This window comes from Dermacentor variabilis, chromosome 1, assembly GCF_050947875.1.
Source record: "Dermacentor variabilis isolate Ectoservices chromosome 1, ASM5094787v1, whole genome shotgun sequence".
In the NCBI taxonomy this organism is placed as follows: domain Eukaryota; kingdom Metazoa; phylum Arthropoda; class Arachnida; order Ixodida; family Ixodidae; genus Dermacentor; species Dermacentor variabilis.
The window spans coordinates 126,595,518-126,616,228 of record NC_134568.1 but is presented as its reverse complement, the minus strand read 5'-3'; the positions used below and the strand labels follow the sequence as shown (position 1 = coordinate 126,616,228).

Below are 20,711 nucleotides of genomic sequence, written 5' to 3'. Positions count from 1 at the left end.
GCTACACAGGGTGTTTCAGCGAACACTTTCAACTTTTTTTTAAAGTTGCCTGTGGCAGATAGCTCAATTCTAGTTTATGAGCCGGTCTACTCGAAGTGGCGGACACTACTCGCACAAAAAATTTAAATGCAGAATCGACTAATTAACAAGAATTAATTTATTAACTTTTAAGCTAATTATCTTATGACCCATATTGCAATTTACAAATTCTAGCAGTGGACTTCGCAAGGCGGATCCACTTGGAACGAATTCTGAGGGCGACACCAGTTTCGAGATATAAATTCCCGAACTTTGTGGACAAATGCATTGGCGTTCCGGTTGCGGTCTTCAGTGCATGAAACGACGTCTTGTTAACAAATTAACTGGAACGCCGATGCATTTCTCCGCAAAGTTCGGGAATTTATATCTCGAAACTGGTGTCATCTTGAAAATTCGTTCCAAGTGGATCCGCCTTGCGAACTCCACTGCTATAATTTCTAAATTGCAATATGGACCATACTGTAATTATTTAAAAACTTAATCGGGGAATTTTTATTAATTAGTCGATTTTGCATTTGTGCAAGTATTGTTCGCCGCTTCGAGTAGACCAGCTCATGAACTAGAATTGTGGTATCGGCCACAGGTAACTCTTTAAAGATTTTTGAAAATCTTCGCTGAAACAACCTGTATATAGGCGGCTACTATATAGATAACGGCGTTGTGTGAGACGCCAAGAACCATTTTATAGCCATGAAAAATACCGTTTTGATGGCAGTGAAAAATTTTCTAGAAGATAGCCGCATTGTCGGACGTTATTAACTGATCTAAAAAGTGTTTTATTCGTTGCTCAAAACAGATCATTCAATGTCTTGTCGCTGTTCTTTTTTTTTTCTTACTGTTATATGGTAACGTCGCGTGTGCGTTAACTGTTCATCTACTCGTTCTGCCCATACTATTGTGAATACGTGCGCAAAGTTATATATGCAATCACACCACCTCTTCAGGAAACAAAGGCCCAACGGCACCGTGTTATTCGCCAACAGCTGCTTCTATCAGGTCTATAAGTAAAGAGAAAATGAGCACGTACCCCAATGAAACACAAAGCTATACAAAGGCAACGCATACGAGTTTCTCAGAAAGCAAGCTTCGCAGATGAAGAGAAATTCGCCGTGGTCCGGGGATCGAGCCCGGGACCAATGCCTTTGCGGGACAGTCGCTAGCATAGGAGACCGCAGGGCGAGCGCGAATTAAACGTGAACTCGAAGCATGGGTCCACTGAACATGGTGAATCAGCTCTGCGGAATACTACAAGGTGGAGGATGATAAATAAATAAATAATGCGGCACTTTCTCCTGAAAAGCGGTGCATCGATTGCGATGGCAAATTAGTGGACAGCTATACAAAGTAAGGATAGTAGATTTATCGGCCGCGTAAACTTGTAAACATAGGCATATAGTAACAAAACTAGCAAGAATGGTACGTCACGCGCGCACAAGAAAACTTGAACCCATCTCACTCGATGACCGCGGAAACTCGCTGTCAGAACGCTGCAGTGAGGAAGCGGGGCAGCAGCAGCGAGCGAACTGACCTTCGTGCGGCGTCCCGCCTCAACGCGAACTATGCAGCGAGGACACGGCACTCACGAAGCCATCAGGCTTCGGCTCGTTGAGACTTTGTAGCCACGTACCCACCGCAGACTAGTTTCGAGAAAGGGACAGCGCTAACCGCATCTTACGCAGTGGCGACCGGAGTAAACACCCCGCTCCCTCTGCCGCCTTGCGCGCGATGGAAGACGGTGCCCTTCTTCCCCGCCTTCACCCGCGTGCGCGATCATTACCGTCCTTCTCGGGTCACCTTAGCACGCTTTCCGTCGCCCCTACAGCACATGGCACGCGGCCGCGATCTTATCGCACTTGCACTTTATACGAACCATAACGGCGATGGCGGAAATTCACCTGGCGTGTCCATATTAATTGCTATTAGAATAAGAGAAACGGGGGGCCAGCGCGATCACCTCGGCAGTAAAGAGCAGTGACAGTAAACCAGCAGTGCTAGAACAACGTCCAGTGTCGGTGTTAGCAAAGCGGTGATAATATAAAACTTGTTCTGTTTTACTGTATAATGAAACATGTCACTGTTGTATCAAAGAAATGTCATTCCGGACAACAGACGCGTATTCGACCTTACGAAGGTAGATTGTTCTGTAGGAGTTGCGGAAAGATGTACGAGAATAAAATTCACTTAATAATAATAATAATAATAATAATAATAATAATAATAATAATAATAATAATAATAATAAATTTGTCGTTAGGGATACCTAAGTGGAAATATGGGGAAGGCACTGTTTTAAAGTGCCTATATTTTATTTTAATTGTGTCATTTGGGGGTCTCAATTTTGGCAGCTAAAAAGTACAAGCCTCACGCTCAGTGGGCAAACAAAACCGCAGCCGACGTTAAAATTCCCTTTCGGTGCAGAAACTAAGCAGAACGCTTTGATATTCAAGCGCCACCGCAGAGTGCACTGCTTGAGCGGACAAAAAAAAAAAGACTTTACTGCAGCGAACAGCAGAGAATATATGTTATTTATGTAAAATTTTGTATGTTATTTGCGCCCATGTGTGTCGTTTGCGTCTCGTTTCGTCCTCGTCTGCTTAGCGCCGTAACTTTTGTCTTTAAGTCATGAACCAACTAGCTCAGCAACTAGTTTTGTTAATGACAATATATATGCTTTTCACTGCCTGACCTTTAACCTTCAAAAAGCTTTCATCCGTCAGAGCTGTGCAAGGAAAACTGTTTTCATTAAATCTTCCCCTCCATTTCGAAACGCATTAGAATGGCGGTCGTGCGGTAGCGTTCAAATCTCATTGCATGTCAGCGTGTAGTGATACAGGTATGGTGGTCGGAAGCGCTTGCTTCTCGATTGTCTGGGTAAAAGGGATAAATAATAATAAGGAAAGTAAAAAAAAGCGTCCGGAACACGACCGAACGTGCATGAAAAAAGAATTTGAATGCATAACATATATCTCGCGGCAACGGCATGCGTTGAATTAGCCTCCATCAGGCTTCCGATACGACTTAACCTTAACCCCACTCTTCCTCGCACCTTGCTCAAACTGCGACTATAGCTGGCCGTGCCACCCCTGATATCGACGTCGAGTTCAATTTCCTGTAGCGATCGCCATGTGCTCTGGCAAAAAAACGGGGTAAAATAAAAAAAAGACACACAGATAGCTCCTTACTGGTTCCATAGAATGCTTTAGCGCATACGATATACTCAAGAAATCAGACGGCACAGGCGAATGTAGAATCACAGCGCGTACGCTGCACACATGCTATTACGCATTTTTCTTTCTCTCGAAGGAGTCTCAAAGCTTGACTTTTATTGCTGTGCACTGCAGCACGCAGAAGCATAGCAACCTCTCTCCATCAGCGGCAACGTCTGGCCATGTAATTCATTTCGTAAAGGTATATCTCTGTTCTTGAGCGAGACAAAATTGTATTAATGCGACAGCGTTAAGAAGCCCGTGTCGCAGAAAATCCGGCGTCGGCATCCCGCGTCAGCGTTGGACGTCGCTTCGGCAAAAAGAATGTCGAACCGAATTCCTAACCACGCATACCCAATCACTTCTCCACCACAAACGTTGCACATACCTTGTCTTTCATTCTTTACAAAGTATTTCTCGGAAGTTTGAGAACGGCAGCTCACAAGCAAATGTAATGGAAAATATCACCGCGAGCGCATGTCCTTTATGTTAGCTCTTCTCAGACTGCAATATTAAAAGTGCGAAACAATAACAGGAGATCAACCCACGCAAGAGGCCGCGTTTCTACCAGAAAGCTCGCCTTTGTGCATAGAGTTCGCAGACAGCGTTTCCCGGTAAAAGTTACGGGTACATTAGCTACAGTTGCCGGGAAGCATGAAAAGCAGTAAGGGGTCATTGAACGCTATCGCGTTCCACTCTTAAAGGCGAAGCTTAAGCGTCCTCCCAGTTTTTTTTTATGCTTTGAGGAAGAATTTTCTCTCAAGTTACAGCTATAATCAGACGCCGGAAATTATATTGTAAAAAATAAAGGAGCATTCATATTCTAGAGCACATCCGCTGGCTAAAAATTTACCGACGATTACGATACTCCCTAACGCGAAACTTGAGCGCAGCTCTATACGTGTTTTCATTCCGCGATATACAAGCTGGCGCGGACAATTTGTCTCGTGCAGCACGTTGCAAACGGAGCGAAGTGTGGCGCGACTGCCTCGCTAATCTGGAGATCGCGAGGCAACGCGTGGGTGACGCGTGGGCGCGATTCACAGCAGCCGCCGCAGACAGACTTTCCAGACGACGCGCACTACTCTGGCGCCATCTCGTAGCCATCGTCACCGCACTACGCTTTTCTTCTCATGCTTTTGGCCATACCCTCCTCCTCCTCCGCTTTCCTCCTCGCGTCTTTCATCCCTCGCTGCGCTCCGAATTCGCTCTTTCATCCTTCGGTGTGCTCGTTCGGTCGGTTACGCCGACGCCGACGCTCGCCGCAGGAACGGGCGCCTAAACGCTCCGCTCTAAAGCGCAGAATTTATTTAAGTTAGTATTGAGAACTGAAGGACGGGACTCTTGACTCGCAACGACCCGCGGTTTTATTTATCTAGAAGAAATCGAGGAAGAAGGGAATTGGTTACACTTTGAGGACATCAGTGACTATTTCTGCAATACACAATCTCCGCGATACGGAGACAGCCACTACTTGCGGGATCGGTATATCTGTCACGCCCGCTGTTTATCCAACGCTAAAACATGCAATGTCATTTGCGACGTATTACAGCGAAGCTGTTTATGGTTAGCGTTCCGGGGGTCCGTGAAATTCCCATGTGTGCGAGCAACAACTATCATCATCAGCAATGGCTCGGGCCACTGCTCGCGTGTTCGTCGTCGTACTGTTCTTCTTTAGCTGGCTCCGTTGCCGCTCATCATGCCAGCATTGGCACACTGCTCCTCGCGCTCGTTCCACTGCTCGCGACTTCGTCGGCTTTATCCACAGCTGGCTCCGATGCCGCTCATCATGCTAGCGTCCCTCACTGCCCCTGCGTCTGCGAAGGCGCTGACGGCACTGCCCCACTGCCATTCCGTGCGGTGATTTCGGCCTCAAATTCGTTGCCTCGATATATCGCGAAATGAAAACACGGATGTATATAACGAATGTGTATAACGAATGCATAACACGAATGATCGCGAATGTATAAAAATAAACGTGTGTGCGTGCGTTTCGTTACGACGACCGCCGATCAAGACAATAAATGTGTTAGCACATTTGTTCGAAATTCTGTGTCATCTCTTTGTCGTGCGCTACACATTTTCGTTGGTCTTCTACCTGCACAGAGTGGAATGGCTCATGATTTATAGGTGCATATATTATATGAGAAGGTGCATGACGCAGTCATGGCTCGCATCATGCCGTATTTGCACGAATACAGCGCGAGCATATTTCTTTCCTCGAAAAGTCGGTTCTCAGAGTGCGCCTCCCGTTATATTCGGGCTCGTGACATTCCGTGCTCTCCCTGCCCGTAGCCACTTTGCGCAAGGGTGGCGAGTTGGGAGTTGCCACGGTGGATTTCACGCCGCTTTTCTTGTTTAGAACGTTGACAGCGCCGCATCAACGTAGCTAAGGGCTATTCATCGCAACCTTGAGTAATAGGATCAGAACTGTTGTGCAGTTGCGTCAAGCTAGTGGTCTTTGCAGTCACACGGTGGATAACCGGAAGGCTTTGCCGTGTTTGATTGTGTCGCGGGCACTTCTGAAGTGCTGCCTGTACACTAACCTTGGTGGGTGTCACAGAGGACGACGCCGTTCTCGCCGACTGCGACAAAGACGTCATCACTTGTCCTTTTCGAAGACAGCTTCGCAGTAACGATGAATAAATCACTGCGGGTATCCGCTTTTATGCGTAGTTTCCTGTTTCTTTGCGGCATCCAGTTCACGTTATAATAATCTTTTTTTAATTTTTCTGAGAAACCGAAAGTCCCTCTTCGCTTTTATTCTTGGTCGCGTTATTTGCGCGCAGTACATATACAACTCATCCCAAAATCATTCAGAAGCTGCCTTTCCATTCCCACTAGCAAAATTTTGAAGTGCCCCTTCGTTATGGAACGATGTGATAGCGAAAATTATCATCCAACGTATGTGCGGAGGCTAACGGAAGGGCGTTACATTAAAACAACAACAACAACAACAACAACAAAAAAGTCAGACAACGTTATCTGAAAGAGTTATGCTCACTAACTTCACGACCTGCAAATACTATTTGAAGTACCCTTGTCAATGTTCGGACAATGAATATTCAACAATTTCGGAATTCACACGCGCAAGTCTGTGTTCCTATTGGTTATTTCCAGTGGGGAAGGCTTGCAGTTGTTAGGAAGGTAAGTCGGTACATCCAAGCATGTGTAGAAAAACAAAAGACTTCGATTAAAAAAACATTGTGCGGAAACCATCGACGATGATTGTCAATGTAAGCGAATAGCCCGAACGAACCAACGAAGGAAGAGCAAGCTGAAACATTTGAAACTGAGGCAGTGAGAGAGCGAGCGAGAGCCAGGAAAAGGGCAAATGTGTGAGATAGCGAAGGAGAGAGAGATAGAGAGCGTATGAACGAACGTACTTCTTGCCGAGTCCGATCATCGACCACGAAAACGGCTGCAAGTGCAAAAAGAAAGAAGAAAAAAATATCCGTGCATTTAAAAAAGGAATGCAGTTTTTTTTTAATCTAACCATGCTGCGGTGCTCAGTGAAGGCCACAACTAGACGACGCAAGTCGTCCTTCGTTCGCAGGAAATATATACAAAGTAGCAGCACTATCTATTATGGTCTCTTTTGCTTGCCGACTTGTCTGTTCATAATCCGCAAAAAGCTATCATCATCGTTGTGTCCACATAAACGAATCAGAAGTCGCTAGAAAAAAAAAATCACGGATGATTATGATGCTCCTTAACGCGAAATTTGAACACAGCTTTATACGTGTTTTCTTTTCGGGGTATAATGTCCAGCGCGGAAATCTGTCTCGTGCGGCACGTTAAAAACGGAGCGAAGCGTTGCAAAACATGTAACACTCAAGCGGAACGATAGCGGAGAGCAGAGTCGGCGATCGTCGAAAATCTGATCTGCGGATCAAGCCGTCGGCTTTTATGCATGACTCGTCGAAGGTTCCAGTGCAATCGGTGGTGCCCACTTGGCTTCCAGAAAGTACTGCACAGTTCACGTCGCGCATACGAACAGATTACAAATACTGTAGGTTGTCTCGTGCGGCACTCTGCTTCTTTATGTCCAACGCATTGAGGAAACTAGATAAGCGTCTTCTGAGTAAACGGACAATACTAGAACACCGCCCCCACCAATCATCAGCTCAGAAGGCACTAAAGGCATTTTTGCGCTTCCTGAGAATGTCTGGCTTGTGTGAGCGCTTTTGACTCTGTAGTGCTGTTCGTGGGCGTCTCATCTCTCTTTTTCTCTGCCTTCTTTCTATACCCCTTATCCCTTCCCCCAGGGCAGGATATACAACCGGGCTCTTGACTGGTTAACATCCCTGCCTTCCTTTGATCTCTCTCTCTCTCTCTGATTTCCTCATTACTCTTTGGCCATACTTTCCTCCTCCGCTTTCCACTTCATGCTTTCATTGTAGCCTCCTTCGCTTTCTTCCTCGCTCTCTCTTCTTTCATCTCCCTTTGGGCTCCGCGTTCGCTTTCATCTGCTGCTGTGCTCGTTCGCTCGGTTACGAGGGAAAACGCCGACGCTCGCCGCAGGAACGGGGGCCTAAGATCTGCGCTCTAAAAAGCTCGAAAGGGTGCTCATAAAAGCGTGTGTGTCACGTTTCTTCTTATTTATGGTTAACACCTTTAATTTTGAGTGTACTAGTTGCCAGAGGCAGCGGCATAGTCAGCAGCGAAAGGAATGGAGGCGGCGGGAGCCAACCGGGAATCAAGCATAAGCGTGCCCACCAACACCATCCTACATTCTTCTTCCATGAATGGCACAGACCATGAACAATGGACCCACGTTGTCGTGCATAAAGAGAACCTTACACCTAACTTGCACACAAGTGGACATTAACACAACCAAAACGTTATGGAAAGAAAGAAAGAAAGAAAGAAAGAAAGAAAGAAAGAAAGAAAGAAAGAAAGAAAGAAAGAAAGAAAGAAAGAAAGAAACTGACGCCGTCAAGCAGACTCCCAATATTGCCCTTGAAAATCCTTACTGTTTTGGTAACCTGAGTTTACTGGACGTTCGCATGTAGCTGATACATCGCGCTCTGATCATGTATATTGTACCTATAGCACGTTACGCTTAATTTAAGTGATGCTCAATTCTCCCATTATTTTTTATTATTGCATTTTACGCCCTGTTTTCCTTTGTTTTTCTTTTTACTGCATACCTAGTCGCCGGAGTTTACATTTGATGATTGGAATACACGGGCCTTCTGTGACCTATTTTCCCATAGTCTCATCTTTTATTAAGCAACAACCTTCTGTTTGCTATGCATTAGCCAGCTTCTTGGTAACCCCCACCCCTTCGCCTTTATACTTAACAAATGTATTTCAATAGCGCCATGGCGCTGCTCCACAGCTAGGTTAGCTGAAGGGGTGGAGATTGCGCGCACGAAACATTACACGTACAACGCTCACAACGGGCTAAATATCGAAATAATAAAGTTAGGCTCGTACGGTTATTAAATAATTAAGGCGTGCGCATCCATGTTGTGCAGACGAAGCCAGTCAGTAATCAGGTGGCGTGAATATAGCGCAAATTGCCGCGGCAAGGGGCACTATTCAGATATCCGATCACAATATGCGCAGCAAAACGCGTTGGTATTCAAAATATAATCTTGCTGAAAAGTATTTATTGCGCACCGCTGTAGTGGATGAAATTGCATGGAGCGCCCAATGGATTTTTCGACGCACATTCAGTAACGATTATAAAAAAAAAAAAAAAAAAAACTAATGCTCGAATCGAAGTGCCCGGGCATTCGCATAAATCGCCTTCTATCTTTTCCTCCCTTTTCCCGCTTACGCCAGTGCAGGGTAGCCAACTGGGCAAAATCCTGGTTAACCTGCCTGCCCATAATTCATCCTCTCCCCCCCCCCCTCCTTCTTCATACTGCGCAGTTGCAATTTCTACCCAAAAATAATCATTCAAAATAATATTTACTGCTGTATTCTCTTTACCAATACCCGTTTTGTTTGTCAAGATAGCGGTTGCGGTTAGCGGCCTTCCGGAGCCTGAGGGGGGCGATGAGCACGTGCACACAAGAAGTCGCTGAATGCTGTCAGGGAGGCAAACAGAGGAGGAAAGAGAGACCTCATATGAGGCAAAGGGCGAAGAATCCGGTCTGCGCGAAGACTCAGTTCCTCAATTAAAGAGTTTCTTTTTGGTACTCCAATTACATCGGCGTTGCGTGCCGAAATTCAGCGCCCCCCTTCCGAGATTCCAGCACATGCCGAGCGTCTGAAGAAGCAGAGGTTCGCACGACCTACATCAGACAGTCGTCGTCACTGTCAGGTCATCGACACTGTGGAAGAAAGCGTTTCAAAGCTGCTACCTTCTCGCGTTCCTTTCCTAGCAATGGAAGTTGACTCTTTTCCGGCTGGCGCTCTGTAAGAATGCTTCCGGAGAACGAAGGTATAATGACTGCGCTCAATATCTTGCTGCTTATACCTAAAATCTCCAGCACGAAAAGCACATTTTCGCACACCTGGGCTCAAAATTCCGATGCTGCTTAATCGTTGCATTTCGCTAGTGTGACTGCAACTGATTAACTGTGGTGAAAGACTTTGCAATGAAGTAAATCAATTAAACTCCTGGGTTTTACGTGCATTAGGTGCACCATAGTTCTTGAACTACAAACCCATCGAAATTCGGCCTCGGGGATCCAACCAGCGACCTTGAGCTCAGTAGATTTATGTCGTTGTCACTGGGCTAGCGCACCGGGTTGGTAGAAAATAAAACGTGATTGAAGTGTCAACTGAGCGCTCGGAACACTAATCGGTAGACTGCCCATCCCTAACATAATTAATTTAATAAATTTTGGCGTTTTACGTGCCAAAACCATGGTACGAATAAAAGACACGCCGCTTTGGGGGACTCCGATTTAATTAGCGCAGAAAGTTGGGCTAGTTGGTGCTGATGCATTTTCTGTGACATAGTTGCTAGCGCGAACAAGACGGCTACGGAAAAAAAGGTGAGAGAACGTTCTGTCCTGTCCCACCTTTTTTCCGTAGTTTTGTCCACGCTAGTAACTATGTCACAGCAAATGCATCAACTTTTCGTATTAATTTTCACCAACTGGGATTGTTTAACGTTCACCCAATGCAAGGTACACAGGTGTCTTTGCATTTCGCCCCCATCGAAACGCGGCCGCCGCGGCCAGGATTTGATTCCGAGCCCTCGGGCTTAGCAACGCATCACCAAAGCCACAACGCTACTACGGCAGGCAGCTCCACTATAAAGTTACACGTTCCTACTAAGAAATGCAAAGCAAGTAAGAAGGGAATTGTCCGACAAGGGCGATCTCACAGTTATGCCCAGAGCTGTACTATTAAAAAAGAAAAAAAAAGAAAAAAAAATCAATTTCCCAATACATCAGTGCAGCACTTTCGATAGTTGCTCTTATTTTGACTGTTTCAAAGAGACATGTTTGGCATGTGTCTTTCGGGGATAACGAATATCACCATTAAACATCTCTTGAGGCTGTCTAAGTGCGCTCCTGCGGCAAGCCAGATGGAACACATAGACATCAATCCTTATATGCCAGTCGGCGTTTCCGATACGGTCATTGGGATATCTGATGTGGAAAGCGAGCGGTGACGGCCCCAGAGGTTTCCCGAACCGGAACCCTTTGCAAAGGCGTCCCGAACCACCAAACTGTGGTTCACGCCCGAACGCGATTACCACATTCGCCGTCGTGTGGAATCGGCTGCCGCCTAACCTTCCCCTAGCTCAAAAGACAAACAGCGCTATCAGCTCTCCTGTGTCTTCGCGCAAAACAATAGCATACGGAAGTCCGTTTGAGAGATGCGATGTGAAACGTTTTTCGTGTCAGCGATGGACGGATAAGGAGGCATCCTATCGTTTGCCGCACAGCCCGTGCGCTCTCCACCGTTTTCTATTTCCTCTTTAATTTCTTTCTTTCTTTTTTCTTTCCGGCTTCCTCGCTTCCGCTTGACCCGCGTTCGATCGAGAGCGTACTTCCGCGCGAGGGGGAAGGAAGGCCGTGCTAGCAGCCGACAAAAGCGCCGGAAATAGGCGCCTCCAACGCCGCATAAACGGCGCGAAAGGGGCGAAAGAAAAAAAAAAACGCGAAGCGTAATTCACGCACTGTGTGTACGTGGCCATCGACAAAAGGGGCGACTTTATGGTTATACCCGGCGAAAGAACGAATCGTCGACGGGCCGCCTCGTGTTAGAATTGATGGCGTCGCTTGAAGTTATTTTTAAACATTTTTATTTCTCAATGCATATATACGCTCCACAGGCAGTGCGAATGCACTGTCCTTTCCCTCGACCTTCCGAAGTGCCTGTAAAGTGCGCCGACCGAGTCAGCGAGGGTTTGCCTAACGGCGGCTCTAAACTATTACGTAAGCCGCGAAAGCGCCGTTGAAAGTACTTTTTTTAACGTTTCTTGTTATTTTTTTTACTTCTGTGCCGGCTTATTCCCTCTCCTTTCTGTGTTCTTTTTTTTACCATTTCACAACTCCGCGCACCTCCTCTCTTCTCTGCAGGTGATAAAGATGATGGTGATCGTGGTCGTCACTTTCGCCCTGTGCTGGCTGCCCTACCAGACGTACAATCTTCTCGCCGAGATTTACCCTGCCATAAACTCGTAAGTTTTTGAGCTAGAGCAATCTGTGAACGATACGATTTCCCGGTTGTTACATTTGGCGATAGAGCGAGAGAGCGAGAGAGAGCTTTTACATCCTTTAGGTGTACGTGTACAGGCTGTCCTACCATCTTCAAACCAAATAAATAAAGAAATTGAATTTCTTGAACGAACTAAAAGAAAACAACGCATAATAAAGACACAGAGAGAGAGAGTGATAAGGAGAAGGCTCCAATTGACGGCTACCCGCCATCTCGTATGTGCTCATTGATTGAAACGCGATAGTCGGTGAGCGCGGCTGCGGGCACTTTTTGCGCCATCTGTGGCCGCCGGAGCCCGCGAGATCACGCATTTTTTCTATGACACGAAAGCGAGAGCCTTTGAGACGCATTGCGACTGCATTCTACTCCTCAGCGGCCCCCCAGGTCTCACCAATAGCGCGAAAAGCACCGGCGGCAATGCGGTCCGAATACTGCGTTTCAATCGCTGTGAGCACTGCACGTGCCAACACGCACGCCGCATTCGCAATGATCATCAGCGGCAGCAGCAGCATCAAAAAACCCATTTATTGCCCTCTATTTACAGGGTCTTTTGTGGTAGTCCGTCAGGGTCTGCTTGGACACGCTTGACTGGCTGATGGGGCCCTTTGTCCAGGGCTCCAATGGCGGCCTCAGAAGGCCCTGCATGCTCGCTGCACGAGACCAATTTGGTCCTCGCAGCCTTCGCAGGGACAAATTGTGGCCATTCCGGTTTCTATACTGGCGTTTTTTTTTCCTTTCCTATCTCTTTAAATGCCTTTTCCCGCGTGTAGAGTAGCGAACCGGACTTTTTATGGTTAACCTCCCTGCCTTTTCTTTTCTTTTTTCTCTCTTCCGGGAAGACAAAAGGACCTGATGCTGCTCAACTGTGCGCTAACGCGTGGTGGAATTTCTAACCGATTACTTACCGCTAGAATGAGCAGAAAAGGCGATCCATAGTTAGTGGCATTTCTCATAGAACTCAACAGGCTGAAGAATGACGAGAAAAGTCATGTAGTGCGTAGTATCTTTTTATTCCAATGGATATTTCACACTCCATGAAAATTCAGTAACCACTTTCCTTTACGAATGAGAGTTTCCACGTGAATACCGAGTGTTGTTGAAATAAAAAATGCCAAGACAACCTTTGGAAACACTATCAAATGAAAAGTATACTCCTATTTCATACGTATTTAGAAAAACTAGAGGTGACCAAAAGTGTTTTACAGTGAAGCCGTTAGCCTCTCGGTGGTCGGTATTTTTCATGTACGCCCCTGAGCAGAAATTATCGTCATCAGCGATGACACATGCCCCCCCCCCCCCCACCCCAAGCAAGCAAAAATGCAATGGCTCATCCCCCTTGTATTGTAGAGGCTGCAAGCACTCAGCAAAGTGAAGCGAATAGTGCATACATTCATTGTAATCACGCATACAATCTACAGAACAGTGTATGTTTAAATAAAGAGCAAGCTCAAAACAAGCATCTATCATCATCAGCAATGGCTTACCCCCGTAAGCAAGGAAAGAAATGCAATCGCTCACTCGACGTAAGGCAGAGGCTACAAGTGTTCAGCAAAGGGAAACGAACAGTGCATGCATTCATGGAAATGACTCATAGAACACAGAGAACAGCATACGTTTCAATAAAGAACAAGATCTACGAACAAGCATCCGGACCATAAATTAAGCATTGCATACCCAGTGGTGGTTTTGTAACAGCTTCGCTGGACATCCACTTTCGTAGGGCCGGGATGGCGAGTCAATTCTTTTTATTTCCTCAAACCCTTAACACTGTTACTTCTACACTACCATGCGCCTCTTTATAATCATTGCTTTTTTTTTTCGGCCGCCTTCCCTTTCAGGTGCACCAGGAGCTGTTTCTGTTTCTGAAGAAGCAAAACATTCTCGGACTATTTGATTTCTGAACCAAACTAAGTTACCCCAGAAGTTGTGGCCTCTGAGCATACCGGGAACAGCGAAGGCAGTCGCAAATAGATTCGCGAGTATATGGCATTGAAATGTACGTATGTCGCGCATGACAGGAGTGTGCGTTTCAAGAATGCGGACCAGAAGGCAAGAAATGTTCAGTTAGGCCGGGAAGTGTAGGGTAGTGAGAGCTTCATTCAACAGGGTTGAAGAAGGCAATTACAGACCATGGACAAGAAGCTGACGAGATAGTTATTGACCAACTGCTAACAACATATGCCTCCTGAAGGAGGCGTGCAGGGCTGTCACAAATGTCCCTGAAGCATAGAGTCAAGTATAGCCATGAGAAATTCAGCCATGCAGGGGGCGTTAACGAGTCGCCATGAAAAATTTTGAAAGCGAATGTTGATGCACGATCAAGGGGACTAGGGGAGCATATATTTTAGCGTAAGTAATGTCAATCTAAGTCAATGGCAAGATGGTCCATTTGTACCATGCTGGTCCATGCTGTACCATGCTGTACCATGCCATGTAGTAGGGGGTGTTAACGAGTCGTCATGAAATATTTATAAAAGCGATCGCTGACGCACGATCAAGGGGACTAGAGGAGCATATATTTTAGCGTAAGTAATGTCAATCTAAGCCAATGGCAAGATGGCCCATTTGTACCGTCACGCACACACGCACAGCTGCGGAAATGCAGCATACATCCTCATTCTTGCAGGCCCTCCGCCTAGCGCCAGTGTCTTATTGAAATAATTGAATTGATCAAAGTAAAACGTGTCAGAAAATTTGTAAAGCACGGCTTACACGCAAGCTGCATACATGATAGCATCGGATTGTAAGTCGAATATACGAGATAACATAATTCTGTAACGCGAAAACTCAAACACAACAATCCCATTTTCCAGATGCCGTTTGAGGTGTCTGAGCGACCGCGGCTGCGAGGTTGCGGTACTGTTTTTTGGGTGAGCACAAACCGAAAAATCCCAACCAGCTAGAGACTAACAGCTTTCGTGTAAGATGTTCGCTAAACTGTTCGCAAAGTTCGCAAAAGTGGAACAAGAACTTCACTCTCAACAGAGTATGTAGCTTTTGTGGCCGAGGCAGCATCAAAAAGCGGTAAAGGAAGTGTACAAAGTTGGCCTATACCAGACAGCTGTAGCATTGTGAAAGCTGAAGGAATGTACCACTAAACTTTCACAAGTTTTAAAAATTGAAAGCGCCTTCGTTCTAACAGTAGCTAAATTTTCATTTCATAAACCGCATTTTTTTTTCGGACATACCACCCCCGAGCAGCAGATGAGTGTGCAGTCATTAACTGGAGTCTGCGGGTTACTCAAGAATCTTAATAAAGCAGCCAAAAACTAACACACCGTAGTTATTAAAACTGTATTAAATTAAGGGCTTTTCCTTCATTTGACGTTCTGGCGGCGGAAACGATATTTCGGTAAATTTCTGCACGCGCGCATTTTTGCATATTTTTGAATTTTCACGAGGGCACACTGGGCCCGTATATATATATATATATATATATATATATATATATATATATATATATATATATATATATATATATATTCCCTTCATTTCGGTTGCCTCTAAACAGTTTCTGTTAAATGTTCGCCTGATCCTTTTTTTTTTGCGTTGGGACCTTTTGAGTGCCTCGTGTTCTGGCCCATTGGATGTAACGTCGCTTACGTGGCCTAGCTTAATAAGATGGCTGATGAGTAAACGAAACAGCTAAGTCGATGGTAGGTGTCACAAAGCGGATTTGGATGTGTGTGCCTCACGCAACTTTATTTTATTTGTTTTCTTTTCTTCGGATGCCATCATGTCAGCTGCTGCTGATTGATCACATGTTACAAAGTAACTACGAAGCGTGTATATTTGTATAGTATATGTCAGGTGAACATTTACTGCCTTTTCTGCTTTTTGACTACAAACAACTGCAGAGCTTGCATGCTGCCCTTCGTAGCGCGCTTCGGTTCTTCAGGAACCTCCCCTAAGTGGAGAGTGAGAAATTATCCTTAATGAGTCCTGCAGATAATTGCGTGACGTCACACCTAGCATCCTACTTTATACAAAAGACAAGACACACCACAACACCGAACATACAAACTCATCAATGTGTGTTTGTATAATCAGTGTCAACCATGTAGCTGCTATTTTTTTTTATATATATGAGTAGGCTGCAAGCCGGAAGAGCACATTAGTATGGCTACGTCTTCCCGTACGTTGCACGTAGGTCACGGTGGCGATCTTATCCGTTTCATTTTAAATAGGAAATATTTTGTTTTGGCGACATTTAGCCGAATACGGAGTAGACAAGCTCGATCGCGAGTGTCAAGGCCACAAGGCATGCGATCTAAGTTTAAGTTATTAGTTATTACTATCTAAGCCTTTAGTTATTCTACGCCATCTCCGTAGCGTCGCCTACCCTTCTTATACGACGGGGGCCACACGACCAACTATAGTGCTGGAAATTCGAGAGCGTGTACATCATGTCGTCAAGCAAGGACACGACGACACTTTTCAGTGACTTCGCTAGGTCGCTATAGCACCATCGGCAAAGAACATGCCGATGTAGTTGCTAGGTGAAGCTCCTCATGCACATGGCTTGCAGCAACCTGTCCCGCTGTTAAGAACGAGTTCAACGACGAAACCTCGCGTGCTCGCGTGTGACGACACACGGCAAATGTGGAACACGCCTTATTTCTGGCACAGCCCGTCTCCGAAACTTTAGACTATTCTCTGCGACTCTTTGCCCTTTTTTCTTTTTATTGATATGATATAAGGAGATGTTGGCGCGCAATTTAAGGCGCCGGCTACTCCTTATCCCTTGGGTGGTTCCGTCACACATCATTCAGGGTTCACGGTTACATATCAAATTATCTTTTCACACAAGCACCAGGACTTATAAAGCAACGTTTCCACAGGAAGACTATGGCAAATGTCTCCACACCTATGTAGTCGAAAGTCTCAAAAGTACAAACGATACTGTCGCCTAATAACACATTGTCTAGTCAGCGGGTGGTATATACATCGTGTTAATATATTAGCACATACAGTCACCACAGAGCAGTCAACATAACATAATTCCCAAACAGATGGATATATAGAGTGACATTGAAATGAACAGAACAATGAAAGCACTAATAACGTCCCACGATGCCGCTGTCTGCAAAAAAAGTCTTTAGTGCTTTTAAAGCGTTCTTCTGCAAGGCCGTTGTTGGCCAAAGGCCCAAAAGTTTCCTTAAACTGAAAGGTCTGCGGTCTAAATTACTTAGCGCTGATTTAAGTCGGCATCTTGGTGTGTCGTGATGTGGGCAATCTAGAAGGAGGTGATATATATCTTCATCTACAAATCCACAATCACATTCGGGGGTTTCCACTCGGCCAATTCTGTGTAAGAAATGCTTTGTGTAGGCAGTACCTAGCCTTAATCGATGAATAAGCGTTTCCATAGTTCTATCTAATTGCAATGAAAATTTGAATTCAATAAATGGATCAATATGATATAAGTCAGAGCTCTTAGAATTCTGGTCAAACCAAGTGTTTCTAGACATGTTGAAAGACGTTGTCCTTATAATGCAGCGTAATTCATTCTTTGATATTGGGAGCGGAGCCGTATCATCTTTCAGGTGCGCTTGTCGTGCTGCTTCATCGGCTGCTGTGTTGCCAGGAATGTTGCAATGCCCTGGTATCCACTGGAATGCTATTGCATGTTTCGCTTCGCTTGCCTTTGTGAGGTTTTTAAGTGTTTCATATATTATACTGTCGCTGAATGTTTTCCCCTTTGTGCTGCAGAGTGATGTTAGAGCCGCCTGTGAATCGCTGAAAATTACCCATTTTTGCGCTTCTGTTACTGACAATATAAATTTTACCGCACATTGGGTTGCGAACAGTTCAGCCGTTGTGGACGATGTCGCACGAGATAACTTAAATGATTCTTGTTTGTTGAGGTGCGGTATAATGAATGATGAAGTTGAAGAGGTTGCTGTACTGGAGCCGTCTGTATAAACGTGTGTGTATCCTGAATACCGCATATATATCTGGTATAGTGCTAGTTGTTGAGCAGCTTGAATGAACATGTCTCTTTTGCTGAATATCCCTTCTACTGACAATTCGATTTTTGGAACTGTAAGCAGCCATGGAGGATATTCGATGCCTGAGTTCCAAAATTCATTTCCTGGCAATATGTTCAGATTTTTTGAATTTCTATATGAACATAACTTCTATCTCGTTTCATTATGTCTAGAGGCACTGGGTGGTTTTTATGCTGGGTTTGAAGACGGAAATAATGCCGGCATGTTTCTGTAGTTCGCATAACTGGAAATGGTGATTGGCGAGCCTCAGCTATTACAAGAGAACTCGAAGTCGCTCGTGGAACTCCTAGACATAGGCGTAGTCCTCTAGCTAAAAGTCTTTGAAGTCTCTCTTCTGACGTGTGGGAAAGTCCGTGTAAGATGGGCGCGGAATATGCAATTTTTTGTCGTATTAATGCATTGTAAACAGTCAGCATGGACGATACTGATCCGCCCCATGATGTGCCTGCAAGTCTGCGAAGTACAGTCACTATGGCATTGACATCGTTTTCGAGTTTTTTTAAGTGGGGTGCCCAGGATAGCTGCCTATAAAGTATTATGCCAAGAAATCGATGCTGTGTGACAATCATTAGAGGGTGTCCTTCCAGATTAAGAGTGAAATTATTTAACTGACTCCGAGTGAAGGGCAATACAGCAGTCTTTGCGTGTGATAGTACCATTCCTCTTTCTCTCAAAAATTGGTTGATGATATTTATGCCGTCTTGCAATGGCATCTGGAGTAGTTGAGCATTAGACCCAGATGTCCAAATACACACATCATCTGCATACAGTGAAAACTTTAACTGTGATGGCAGTCTTCGCGTTAAATCAGCCATGACGCAGTTAAAAAGGAAGGGGCTGAGTACGCTTCCCTGTGGTACTCCCTGTTTGACAATATGTTCAGCACTCTTTCCTTCACCCGTCTGAACAAATATTTTGCGACCTGATAAAAATTCAGAAATCCATCGCAAGGACCTGCCAGACAGACCAAGTTCCAACATGCTTAGCAGAACATGAACGTGACTAACGGTGTCAAATGCCCTCTTGATGTCTAGGAATACTGCTATAGTCATGTTTCCACGTACACGCCCGTGCTCCACACAGGTTACTATATCTAATATTGCATCTATTGTGCATCTATGTTTTCTAAAACCTACTAAGTAGTTGGACAACACCTTCGTTTCATTACACCACCAGTGAAGTCGCGCGTCAATCATTTTCTCCATTACTTTGCATAAACAACTTGTCAAACTAACGGCGCGGAAGGATTCAAGGCACAAGGGCGTCTTACCAGGTTTTAACATTGGTATGATTCGAGCGACTTTCCAAGAGTCAGGTACAGTCTCCTCTATCCATAAGTTATTATAGATGTCTAAGAGAGCATTTGTACCTGTCGGTCCGAGGTTTCTTACCATATTGTACGTAATGGCGTCCGGCCCAGCAGCGGACTTTTGGCGAAATGATGCAATTGCTCATTGAAGCTCGCTTAATGTGAAAGTATGATCTAATTGAGGATGTTGGGCCCAGTAGCAAGCAGTAATTTTTCGCTTAGCCAACTCTACTGAAATTTCAAATTCTGTGCATTGCGATGAAAAAGCAGATCTGGAAATAAGCTCACAAAATTCATCTGCAACTATTATTTCACACGTGTCCCGGGCTACAGCGAGAGCACGAAATGGGAAGCTTTGTGTTACAGGTCCGCTTAAAGAACGAATTACTAGAAAAATTCGTGGGACAGCCCTGTGAGGAGACAGCGTGCCGCAGAAATCGCGCCAGCGCAGTTTGCCTAAGCTTTCCATTCGTCTGCGCATTACATTGTGTATTTTCTGAGCGTTTCTGTATGCTTCTAAACTTCCGCTCCGTCGGTAAGCTCTTTCGGATCCGCGTCGGATGGCTCTTGGGTGTTCAAATTCTCCGTCAACTGCAGCATAATCTTTTGGTATTGGGACCTTCTTTGTGCATATGTTCATATTATCCTGCAAAAATTCTGTAAATTTTTCCACTGTTGCATGTTGGTTAATTTGATCCGTTAGGCGGTACCGAAAAGCTTGCCAGTTGGTTAGTCTGCTGTAACGCCTGATATTATAGTGCATGCTAGGGTGGTTAACAAGGATGGGAAAATGATCACTTCCGCGCGTTTCCATATCTGTTGTCCATCCCACACCATTCACTAGATCATGTGAACACAGGGTAACATCTGTGCAGCTTGAGTAATTATATCCACGAAGGAATGTTGGCGACCCATCGTTTAAAACAGTCAAGTTGCATTTGTCTATGGCGCACTCAATAACGTTACCCCGTGCATCACAATGATCACTGCCCCAGATGGTGTTGTGCGCGTTGAAGTCCCCACATATAAATACATTAGAATGAGCTATTTTGAAGATATCCACTAGCGCTTCTACTGAAATCCGGTTTGAAGGTTGTAGATATAGATTAATCACTGTTATACAGAGCTTGCCAAAGGATACTTTACATGCGATGAATTCCGGGAAGTCTGAATCACTGGACTGAATTTGATAAGATGGTAGGTCCTTTCTGACGCACAGGAGCACTCTGCTAACAGCACCTTGACGAGAAGTCTTATATATCACATAATTCGAGAGGCGAAAGTCGTCAGTGATTCCCGCCTCTTGAATGCAAAGTATTGGGAAGTTGTATTGCACAAGCAGTTTACGAAAGTCAGCGCACTTTCTTCGAAGACTGTTGGCATTCCACTGAAATATGGAGACATTTTTGTAGCGGTTATTCATGTAGTGCCTGCCGCAGTTTCGGCCCGGATTGTTGACACAACAATGCTTCTAGAGGCAACAAGGCTTTTACTTCTGGTAGGTTGTTTGCT

At 45.2% G+C, this 20,711-nt stretch overlaps 1 protein-coding gene across 1 annotated transcript in view; it reads left to right on the top strand.

The window, feature by feature from the left end:
• The window catches only part of LOC142571979 (tachykinin-like peptides receptor 99D), a 93,814-nt gene that overhangs the window by 30,869 nt on the left and 42,234 nt on the right, over positions 1-20,711 (top strand). The window contains exon 2 of the mRNA XM_075680746.1: positions 11,741-11,841. Coding sequence (XP_075536861.1) covers positions 11,741-11,841 — 101 coding nt within the window. The remainder of the gene's footprint in view (positions 1-11,740; positions 11,842-20,711) is intronic.